The following is a 12,371-nucleotide window of genomic DNA, read 5'->3' as shown; positions in this document are numbered from 1 at the left end:
GTTCGAACGAAGGCGCGCAAAGGGGAATCGAGAGAGAGAGAGAGAGAGCCGATCGAGCAGGTAGGTATATAGGTATAGGTACAGGGTTGTAGTAGTATATAATGTATACGGTACGGGTGGAAACAGGTAGGCAGGCAGGCAGGCAGGCAGGCAGGCAGGCAGGTTCACTTAAAGTTCTCGCTCGGTCATATTTTATCTATCGAATGGGAGCCGGAGAGCGGAGCCACAGCTATAGCTGCAGCTCTCTTGTCCTCGCGTCGTCGCGGATTATATATCGTGCCATTGTACGGAGGACGCGCCGCTATATATGCCGCATGTGTGTGCCGTGCCATTTGACGCGTTCAGTCGCGATCTCGTTTGCGCGCACGAATATATATATATATATATACATATAGGTGTAGCGCGCAAGGACTCGCGTGAATGTGCGCGTGGGGTCCGAGGAGGAGAGCACCCCTTCCCAACGAAATCCAATGGATGACGCAACGTGAAGAATTTATCGTTGTTGTGATTGCAGGTATGGTTCCAGAATGCTCGAGCAAAATGGCGGCGAATGGTCCTGAAGCAGGAGGGTAAATCGGACAAGTGCGACGGAAACGTGGAGAGCGGCTCGCTGGGCGAGCTGGAGCTTTATGGAAATAGCGGCGGAAGCGGAGGAACACCGATGAGTCCGCCATTCATGCTTGCCGCGCCTCACAGCCCGGCATCCCTGGCCTCCCTCGACTGTGCGTGATCGCCGCCGCGATCCTCCAACCCTTCCTTGCTCCTATCCGTAACACGGACCATCGCCTCTCCTCTCCTCCTCCTTCTCACTTTCTTTCTGCAAATCCGCTTATTCAGCCTACCAAGCCGCTACGCGTCTACATCTATTATATATACGTATACACTGCACACACACACACACACATATATATATATATATACACACTAAAGATTATATAATTTATCGTTAGAGAGCGACAGCCGCGTGCATGTATTTATTGTATCATAGAGAAGAGTAAGAGCGACGAGGTCAGTTTTCTCGCCTTTTGAACTGACAGAGGGAGCTTCGCCGTCGTTCCTCATCCTCGGCGGGATGTTAAATAAAGTTGACACTCTAGCTAGTAAAAGCCTTGTAAGTAATTTAAATATTATAAATATATCTATTTATTCGCGGAGCATCAGCTGCATGCGCAATTTCTCATTATATTGTATAGATTAGGGCAATGATAAAGCTTGGCAGTGTGCGCGCGCTCCGTAGAGCACATACACACACGTACATAAATATATATATAGAGGGCAATTATATATTCTCGAAATTTTATAATTACCCCTGTGCGAATATATAGTGTTACATCGTTGATGGATGTAATTGTTGTTGCTCAAACTGTGACCGACACTCGTCTGTCGGTAAAAAGCGAGAGACGATCCTCGGTCTCTCAGACACGTTAGTCTTTAACCTTATACCTTATATACATGTACATAACAATCGTTCCTTTTGTCTTTTTCGTACACGCAACGCAAGTCGTAGTAACCCCCCCCCCCCCCCCCCTCCTCCCCCTTCCTATATATAAATCTTCCGCACATTCTTAGTGGCTATGTTCGTCCGATCGTTGGAGCAACAATCCGACGATTATCTCTCTCATTGTCACCCCCTGCTAATTTTACCCCCCCCCCCCCCCCTCCTACTATTATTCATACTACACTATTATCATTATATCATTCTTAATTTTATCGCTACTATATTATTACCACTACTTATACCAGTACTATTATAAACAATCGCTATATATGTATTGCTATTACAAGTGCTATCGCATTAGTTGGATATTATTATTAAGGTTAATATTATTTCTACGAGATCGCTAGACTATTATGGATAGATTTGTAACTACTGGAAGGATTGTCGAATTGTGCAAAATGATTCTTTTGATTGAATATATTTTGACGATACATATACCTGACGAATCTTTTCTTCACCCATACCCATGCAAAATTCCCAGCTGGTCCCTCTTGCGTCGATGGCAATAGCCAGCAGTATGTACATACGTGAGTGGTCCGCGCTCCGTGGAAAATTCGCGAGTTTCGGCATGAGCGCGCGACGGAGGCGGTGGAAAGGAGCGGATATGGCGGTTTCACAGGAGGATATAGGAGGGGAGGGGAGGGGGGGGGCGGGGGAGAAGAAGGAAGAAAAGGTATACGTATACCCTTGTCGCGCGCGCTGCTGCCTCGGCATCGATCATTCCCGTTATCGACATCTCAATCCTCCGAACCGGTCAGAGGACACGACCGGCCGCGACGTCGCTAACTTTGGAATCACTGGTCAGAATCTAGGAATTCTACATTCTGCCGTGCGCGCGCGCGCGCGCGAGGCCGGATCGCACGCCTCGTCGCTCCCGAGAATGAGCGATTCTTCGATGCAACAGGAAGTGGGGGGAGGGGTACGCGAGATGTTGGTCCATGCACCGGCTCCTTCTCGCTATATATATATATATATATATATATATATATATATAAACGGCGCATGGCATCGAAAAAAATAGCCGGTCCAGCGCGAACCCGGCCCGTCGTTCTGGCCCAGCCCTCTAACGCGAGGAGCGCGCTCCAACAAGATGCTCTTTCGACTCTTGGAACTATACGCTCGGATACCTTACTCAAAAAGAGTCGAGGCTCTCTTTTTAGGCGCGCCAAGATACAGCTGCGTTCGTTACGAGAGCGCCCCGAGCCTACAATATTTTACTCCTTGGCGCGAGCGAACGAGCGAGTGCGCACCCTCGCGCCTTTGCGCCGCTCCGAGAGAGAGAGAGAGAGACAGATACGTGGCGTTTCTCTCTTTCGTCGTTTGACATTGGAAAACGACAGTCTCGTGCTTGAGAAAGTGAGCCTTGTGGGTATATGTACAAATTTCGGTGCGTATCTATATATACATATATATATAGGTAGAATAAAATACAAGTTGTGCATGTGAAAGGGGTAGAGAGAGAGAGAGAGAGAGAGAGAAGGGCCTCCTCTCTGTGGTAGAGTCGGCGAGGGTGACAAACAACCGGCGCGGATTCCACGGATACGGGCGGCTGGTGCGCGCGAGCTTTGCACTAATTAGTGCTTCGCGCGAGCGTGCCGAAAAAGAAACAACGACATCGCGGTAACGCTTGAAAGCAAAGAGAGAGAGAGGGATCTGTGTGCGCGCGCGCGCGCGCGCGACGCGTTCGAAGCGAGAGAGGAAAAGAGGAAAGATGTGAGAAAAAGGAGGAATCGCGCGCGCCAATGGCCCATTTGAATATATTGGCGCGAGACAGTGAGCGATGTTGCACCTGCCACCGAGAGTCAAGCCAATAGTAGCCAGTTGTCACCGAATCTCGCTTCCCCCCTCCTCCTTTATATTGTACCGCGCAAGCAAAGCCGCTTAAATTGCCTTACCGGATGAAAGCGTCGAAAAGAAAAATGCGTAAGCTCGTTGATAAGCTTATCGCGTTCGTCGATGATTAAGACAGGGACGTATGCACGTCGAGTGATTCTCTCTCTCTCTCTCCCGCAGGAAGATTGGCCCTCCTGTTTCAACAAGAGCGCATTATTGAGCTGATTTCACTTGTTAATATAATGGTCGTGTGCAATATTGCAGCGATGCGGACGCGGAGAGAGGAATAAAGGCGCTTGCGTTCGTCAGCTAATACTATACTGCAGCGTCCGACAAGCAACGAATCCTATACGATTATCGATGAATGTTTATCCCCTCGTCCCTTCGTATCTTCAATGTTTTCAGTCGCGCTCCGTACATACGGGGCATCCCACTCGCACCTCTGTAAAATCGGTACATTCGCACAGAGAATACGCATCATTCTCGACATGAAATTCTTCTATATCATCTTCTTGACCGATTGTATAGAGTTATTATTTGGAAATTTCTCTTACGTTGTAATTTTCTATATCAGTTTTTCCTATATTCAAGCAATCCCTGATAATTGTGGGAAAAGGTGATTGATTGCTCGTAGAGAAACTATATACTATTGGAATTTCATTGATAAAATAATTAGTTTTATATATAAGAATTGATGAATTTGGCATATATATATATATATATATTAACGAACGCAAGATTTGCCCATAAACTACAACGAGCGCACGGCTCTTACCGTATCTTGTAGAAATGTCTATAATTTTGTTGAAACACGGACATTTGCCGGTATAAACTTGTCATAGAGTGCGAGACGATCGAATGACTTTTCCGACGATGGGTGCATGCGCGACTCTGCGAATGATTGGCCGCGCGCAGACGAGCACGCGCGGATCTGGGCTAATTTTAATATACAACTTGGGAAGAAAGAATAATGAAACGACTCGCTGGTTTATTTTTTCTCCGCAACTGCGCACCGAGACGATCATCAATTTTCTCCCTACATTAATTTCCCTAGTAGTCTGGCGAGCGCGCTAGAATAGGAGTCACGGTCACGAGTGAGAATGTCGCGGTGCTGGTGGAACAAGCTGGGGACCAGATGGTAGACGTAGAAGGCGTCCGGTCGTTGCTCATTAGCCCGGCTCGCGTCATAGGATACAACATCTCCCCTGATTTCCCTCGAAAACGGTGCGATATCCTATATAGCTGCGGCGTCGCGTCGCGTCGCGTCGCGTCGCGTCGAATGGATCGATCGAGTCCCTGTATATCTGGAATAATATAAAGTAGGTGCATGGGAGAGGCTGTTGCGAGATTGCATGTCTCTCCCGTGGCCCACGCGCGCACCTCCATTTCCTCCTCCTCCTCCTGGCACTACGTATACATACGTGTGGTGGCTGCAGGGAGGAGGAGGCGCGGTGTATACGCGCGTAGGAGGCCAAGGTAGAAAGGTCGGGTCGTTGCAGGACGTGTAGCGTGCAGCATGTAGAATCGCGCGGCACTCGGCAGCGCTCCTCCATAAGTGGGCTGCAAGAAAAATTTCAAAGGATTACGCGTGTGGTCCTCGCCTGCATAAATTCTCTCGATTCCCCTTGGCGCGGCGCGCTTCGCCAGATTTAGACAGGACGTCCTCCCGCATCACGAATATACTTAACAGGATCTCGCGCTCGGCTTTCCTCGTCATATCCGGAAGCTTTGATCGATGATGTGCTCTCGCGTCATCTGCCAGCGCTCGTATACGAGCGAGCAGCTAAAATTATCTCCTCCACGCAAGAATTCCTCTCTCTCTCTCTCTCTCCCTCTCCCTTCTCCTCAACGTCTGGCCGGTCGATCGGTCGTCATCGCGATCGATCCTCGTAAACGCGAAATTCATCGCGCGAATTCCTCGATTGGAGGATAGAGCGAGGTGTTCGGGTCCATCGGCCACCCGCTTCTATTATATACTTCTATATAGTTGGAGAATATAGAATTACGAGTCTCGACGCCGAGGACGTACATGTATATAGATTTTATGTGGCTGAAAGAGGAGAAAAATAGGGCGGTATTTGGCCGAATCCTGCATGTGTTTTACGATTCGGAATGAGTATATATATAGAGATCGATGCCTCGGAGGCGCTTTAATTGTTGAACGTGCGAGGGAATTGCATGGGGAGTGAGTTGCCGCTGCTAGCGATTCTCGCTTTGCAGCGTTGCTGGGCGTTTCTTCTTTTTTTATACGTTTACACTTTTACGATCCATTCGGTCAACCACAGACAGGCAAGGAGGAAGAGCGCGAGCAGCGTTATATAGCACGTCCGGCAAGCGCCAAGTGAACCGTCACGACGCGACGGGACGTTGAAGCAACGAGAGACCTATACGCCTATAGCTTTCGTATATACGGCCGGCCATGGCTCAGCCTATACATATACATATATATATATATATACATACATAAGCATTTCTTCCACAAGCTCATCCGTACATCACCTATACAGCATATGTGTGTGTGTATACGAAGCATAAATGTAGGAAAACTTGTCGGCGCACACACACACACGTGCGCGCGTGTTAGTGCTTTTTAATTGACTGAGTTTTTGGCCTTGCTGCTGCTCTGGCTGCAGCGACAATGAAAGACGATGCTGACGAGCGACAAGCGTGTCGAAGAAACGAGACCGCGGAGTAGCACGTGTGCGGTGGCCAACCAATGCTTTCTCTCTTCCTCCCTCAAAGGACGCCGATATAGCTGCCGCTGCCCCGTACACTTTGCAGAGTGGCGCCAGATTTTCAAGTCGCACAGCGCGCGCGCGCGCTGTGCGATACCAGTTCCCTCCTTGGCCTGCCCGTCTCTCCTTTGCATCCCAGCGGGCACCACCACCATATCGATTTAGCAGAGGGAGAGAGAGAGAGAGAGAGAGAGAGAGCGAGCGAAACTGAATAAAGACGTTAACTGAGGAAGGGCCGTGCATGCACGTAGACCAATGAGCGCGCAAGGATCGAATAAGCAGCAATTATTCTTAGCCATTGATTAGTAGCGACGATAACTATTATCTAGCCTTTGGTGGCTGCAGAACCGAGGAAGCAACTGGTTAGCTGATAGGGGGGGACTAGACAGCGATTATCGCCGGCCCCTCCAGCCTCGTTACTTCACCCCATTTCAGTAGCATCGCGTAACAAATCTCTCTAGCCAGCCAGCCAGTATACTTTTGACAAGCTACTCTTTTCTCGAGTACAATAGCCGCGGACACGGGGGCGAGAGCTCCCTCGGCGCAGAATTGATCGTTTATCAATGAGCACCAGAACCATCTCGTTTGTACAATATATCTATGCCTATAGCAGATAATAATTGCTCACGTGTGGACGAATCTTTGTTCCGTGCCAGGTGCACCACCGCGTACCGTCCGCCTATGCCTCTACCTTATCCAACTTGTTATTCTATACATATACGCGCGTGCGTGTTTCTCTATACCAATTATATCGCAACGTTGAACCATTATGCGCGCGCGCGCGCAGTCCTTTGGTAATTTTTTTTCTCAAACGATAGCGACTTTTAGCGATGAAAAAGAGATCGGTTGCTGCTACGCGTCATCGCAGAGTCTCCGACATTTCCGCGATTGAGAAAGAAAGATCGAGCAGACGATATGGAGAGATACGCGCACGCCTGCGTGTGCGCCAAAGAAATTTCTAAGCTCGACGCATCTATACGTGTAGTACCCATATATATGTATAGCCAAAGTTTGCCATTTGCTGCGCCTACGTGTACATGTATCCAAGGAAGCGTGCCTCTCTCCCCCCCCCCCCCCCCCCCGTGCATTTGCGTCAACGTTGTAGTAGAAAAGAATGCGATCTTCATACGCGCAATTTTATATCTAATAGGAGCGCGCGCACGCAACTGCTCGATCGATATAGACGTGCAATTTTTGTGGGACGCAGATCGATCGGTACATGCCAGAGGTTCGATCGAGGGGAACGAAGCTGCGTACGACAAATACGAGATAATAAGTCATTGTGCCAGTCTCGAAGCGCTTCCGCGAGCGATATTGAAAACGTAAACAATATAGGTCGCGTGGAGGAGAAGAGAGTCGCGCGTCGCTGGGCTGCGAAGCCGAGCCCTCACGGTTTGTTCGCCACGTATTTATAAACACACACGGGCGGCGCCCCCCCCCCCCCCCCCCTTGCACGAAGGTCGAGGGGGCACGGCACGACACGCCTTTTGTCAAAGAGAACGTCGATCCTTACAAGAGAGAAAACCCAATGTGTTGTATTATCTACCTGCATGTGCACGAGGCGGCCGTGATTCCCCAATTCAGCACCAGCAGCGTCGCGCGTCAGGGGGAACGGGAGATATATATATATATATACACACTCGATTCACACGGTTCACAGCGGTTAGCGCACCCGATTCTAATACGATCATTTCCGCCACTTATGGTAAACCTATGCGACTGGAATAACCCTGGCTGCGCTGCTTCCCATTGCTTATTGATTTTTGCTCCTTTCAAACGTACGTCCGATCGGTCTCGCTCTCTACCTCTTTAATTATATAGGCTTAACGGCTATTAATGAAACAAATGCATGTAAATAAAGAATGTGCGCGCTTTCGTGGTGGAGATGCGCTTGCAAATCTCTTCGGAACACACCTATATATATATATATATATCCTAAGGGCAGAAGGCGTCGACGGCGAGTAGTCGTCATCGACGTCGTTCCACTCCCCAATTAGGGAGAAACTTGGTCGACGTCGCGTCTCGTTTGGACCCTCTTGTGCGCGTCTCTCTGGTTCTCCCCCTTCGCGCCACCCTGTCGGAGCACATCATCTCTACCGCCTACTTCCTACCGCCTACGTACGCTCCTCCTTCGCTCTGCTCTAGCTACCCTCTTCTCCACCTACTACTCCACTCCCTACGCGTATATATATATATATATAGTATATATACGCACGCACACGCGGCGAGAATCACGGCAGCTCTCTCCACCCTTCCCAAACTCACGCCACGATGACGTCGACGCTCTCGATTTCATCCAAAGCCGACGCTAACGAGCACATGGAAGTCACGTGGAAATACAATGCCTCTGTATACATATATATATATATATATATACATGGAGAGGGAGGTGGTAGAACCGTCAACGTCGACGCGACGTCGGGAAGGAAAAGTCGTAGTACACGTGGGCGCGGCGCAGCGGTCACGCGAATGTTGACAGGTGTGCGAGGATCGAGACTCTCATCCTTTGCCACTCTACATATGTACGATCCATCTCTATATCCTCCACATTTTTTCCATTATTGTTATGATATATGTTTCGACGAAGGATAAATTGGCGGACGAGTGGCGAACGCAACGCGCAAACCGACTCTTGCGTCGGGATCGAAGCAGGGAAAAGTTTAAAGGGTTTTCTATATATATATATATATATATATATGTGTGTGTGTATGTATATGATAGGGAAGGACGAGATAAGGAGGAGGAGATTGAATTGCGGTGGCTACATAGTCCCAACAGCCGGGCGTTTAATGTCTCATTGATAGGCGTTGGAGAGGCGTACTACGGGCGTGCAGAGCTGTAAAAATCATGCGATCCGCAGGGAAGATAGAAATCATACGAGAGAGATCTCTCTTCTGCTCTGCCGTATGTCGGTGAAGTCGCGCGCGCGCGCACAGTGTCAAGGGGATACACGTCTACCTAAAATGATCGAGCGTTGTTCGTCGTTTCTCGCGTTACACGAGACACCGGAGCGATGCGATATGTATACAAGGAGATTGACTGAAATGTTTCTGCTACCAACTTGTTCGTTCGTGCATCGATCGTATACGTACAATTATACTGCGGCATATATACATATATCATGGCACGCGGGTATCGAGATTCAGAGGAGGAGGAGGAGGAGTTGGAGGAGCAGTGTGGTATCGGAAGAACGCGAGATTTATTTATCTATTACAAGCATGGATTAACTAGGGGCATGGGGGGAGAGAGAGAAGGAAAAGTGGAGGGATAGGGTCGTGCTCGTGCGGAAGAAAAAGCGTAGGGAGCATATGTTAGGGGTTTTCGTAGGCCCCTGGGGGTTGCGGGTAGAGTGGGCAACCCCCCAATTACTGGTTCCCTTCTTTCACTCTCCGACCGTGCAAAGCCGAGAGCGAAGGATCGCGCGGCGGCCTCGGCAGCTCGGTATACACGCTCTCGACGACCGTACGTAGACGGGATCCTCTCTCTCTCTCTCTCTCGCGACCCCATGGAAAAGTACTTCATTACGCCGACAGCCGTGTTGACTTGTATTGTGTGCCATTCCAAAGTGGCGGCAGCTATAGGGGCCGGGCACTTGGGGCACGGCAGCACAGCAGCTCCCCCTTTAAATAATATCTCTGTCGAATGGTATATATATATATATATATATATGCGTATACGTGCGTGTTTGCACCTACAGAAAGAGAGAGAGAGAGAGAGAGAGAGAAATTGTCCTCGTCTTATTCTCTCCTCCGTCCCGATCGATCCCTCTTTATCCATGCACTCAGGCTCTCCTATATAGCTGGTCCTTCCTTGCCGACATCTCCTTCGCTTGCGGAAATATCTCGCGCACGTCGTATATATATAACCTGCTACGTGTGACCTGCAGACCGAGGGAGAGGAGGATTAGGCGCGCGAGGAGACACCCTCGCCATTTCGGCCGAGTCGATCGGACAAATGGCGTTAATCGCCTGTATCTGGCGTACCTTGATGCGCGGGGCAAATAGCGTGCAGCCAGCCGAGCAACGGAGCAAACATGCCTCGGAGCTGAGGGCAGCGCAGAGCGGCCAAGCCCGCCCCGATCGGAGTAAGCGCTCAAATAAATAACATCGTTACACCTTATTATTGTCCTTGCGGAGATGAGATAGGGGTATAAACCGTATGGCGCGTACCAATCGCATCGGATTATGCAAAGGTCGCGCGCGGGACATTCGCCTTGTAATTTATAGCCTCTGCAGCTCTTTTTCACTTTTAATCGCTCGCGCCTTTAAACCGACCGACTCGCCCTAATCTTCCTCCTTTATTGCTCCGGACATTCCATAGATCTGGCCCGATGAACAATTGGACAATCGGCACAATCTCTTACGCGTCCTGCATGCACTTATAGTCTTATGTATATTTCTTTGGTATATAGCGATAATCGCGCGAATCGTTGATCGTTTACAACGAGTCTCCCGTCAATTTTGCTCGCGAGACGAGAGATGCGTGCATACGAGTGCGCATGACCGAAAGAGTTGTTGGATCGCGAGATTTTCGGGAGCAGCGCGAGTCGACGGCAACACAGCACGCACGCACGCACGCACGCACACATATAAGGATCGTTGTGCGATAACAAGAGAAGTTAACGAAGGTAGGGGAGGGGGAGGGGAAGTACGCGCGAAGCTGTTTCCCAAGGAGACGAAATCGTTAAGGGCATTATCAGGCAGAATTAAGAGGTGAGCATTGCTCGGATCCTCCTGCGAAGAAAGCTCTATTATAATATACATTAATCATAGCGTGCGCGAGCGCGCCCGCGCTATACCATCCATAATACTGGACGCGATTCGTTGTCGGCTGCGGCGCGGCGCGGCGCGGCACGTCAGGTCAGCATCGCTCGCGCTCTATACGATTATCCGTACTTTTGCTTCTCTTCGCGCGCTCCTCTTCACTCGCGCCGTCATCTCGATATTGCTACGCACGCACGCACGCACGCACGCACGCACGTAACCACCTATACATATATACACGCCCCTTAAATTTCATTGATTCTCCATCCGTTATCTCTTCTTCTTCTTCTTCTTCTCATTATTATTAGCCAGAGCGCGCACAGTGGCTCGCTTTTATTTGGTTTATGTCCCACGCAACAAAGAACAATGGAAACTATATGTGCATGTGAGAGAAAGAGAGAGAATATACACAGCGGATTGGTTTGGACCGTGCGGATTGGATATAGCCTATCGTTGTTCTTCTCCCCACGAGAGGGTTCTCGATAGTGCATCGCCACGAGATAAGAGAGTAAAGAGGCAGTCACACGTTTTTTCTCATTTGCACAATGCTCCTTACAACATACACTCAAGTACGTACGTATAGATGTGCGTGCATGTGTGTAAAAATATGAGACTATTATAACGAAGAAGAGATTGAAAATATTATGGATTTGTTGTGCTTCCGTGGGATTCGTCGGAGAGAGAGAGAGAGAGAGAGAAGGGAAGCAGAGCACAAAGTGGGGTTTGAGAAGAAGGGGCTTATATAGAAAGTACGAGAGTGAAAGATGTGGCTGGCCGGTCGGTCGATCCGTATAGTCGAGAGTCGCTATCGCCTCGTCACGCTGCAGGTAAGGAGTACAACCGCTCGGTGACTGGCATTCTCGTCTCTCACTGATGTCAACGGCTCTGCTCTTCAACCTTTTTTCTTCTTCTTCTTCTTACCCCCCTCCCCCCCCCCCCCCCCTCCTCCTCCTCCTTTCCAAAGATCGTTCTCCTTGGGTACATTTCGACGTATAAGCTATGGACCACCGCGCGCGGCTTCTCTCGCACGGCACAAATATATGTCTCACTTTCTAGGACGACGGCGACGACGACGGCGACGACGACGACGGCGATGTATAGGAACGAAAGAGGCGAGAAGACAACGGAGGGAGAGCGCGCGCGGAGAGATTTCCAAGGCCAGGCCATTAGCTGCGTTCTCTCTGCCACTGTGTCGATCGTTCTTTTCGAGTCCGGCTGCTGCTGCTTCATGGTCTCACACTCAGTCATTCATTCGGTCGGTGGATCCCGGTATACGCATCGTGATGCAGAATGGGTGACAAGAAGAACCGAGACGAGGTATAGGATCCAACGAAAACTCCCTCGTTACTCACTTTAATAGCCGGAGGCTCGAAACTATTACTCGGCGAATTCTTTCTTGCTTCTGCCTCCTTCCCCCACCCCCTCGTCATGCCACTCTTGTGCTCCCTTCTCTCTCTCTCTCTCTCTCTCTCTTTCCCCCCATTCCCCCCGTTTCCCTCGAGTCCAAAAGCGAGTTTAGGTCGATCGCATCTCTCGACTGCT

The 12,371-nt window shown here is 49.7% G+C and overlaps 1 protein-coding gene across 4 annotated transcripts in view; it reads left to right on the top strand.

Moving 5' to 3' along the window:
- LOC136781156 (protein apterous-like) overlaps window positions 1-1,914 on the top strand; it is a 32,061-nt gene extending 30,147 nt beyond the window's left edge. For all 4 annotated transcript variants that reach the window (XM_066739929.1, XM_066739926.1, XM_066739927.1 and 1 more), the window contains one exon: window positions 515-1,914. In XM_066739929.1, the coding sequence (XP_066596026.1) occupies window positions 515-730 (216 nt within the window). In that variant the 3' untranslated portion in view covers window positions 731-1,914. The remainder of the gene's footprint in view (window positions 1-514) is intronic.
- Window positions 1,915-12,371: the final 10,457 nt, after the last annotated feature.

Source organism: Prorops nasuta, unplaced genomic scaffold (genome assembly GCF_024137725.1).
Source record: "Prorops nasuta isolate Cenicafe-Biocafe unplaced genomic scaffold, Cenicafe_Pnas_1.2 PNAS00021, whole genome shotgun sequence".
NCBI lineage: Eukaryota > Metazoa > Arthropoda > Insecta > Hymenoptera > Bethylidae > Prorops > Prorops nasuta.
Note: the sequence above shows the minus strand (reverse complement) of the source record. Positions and strands in the feature narration are given on the sequence as shown.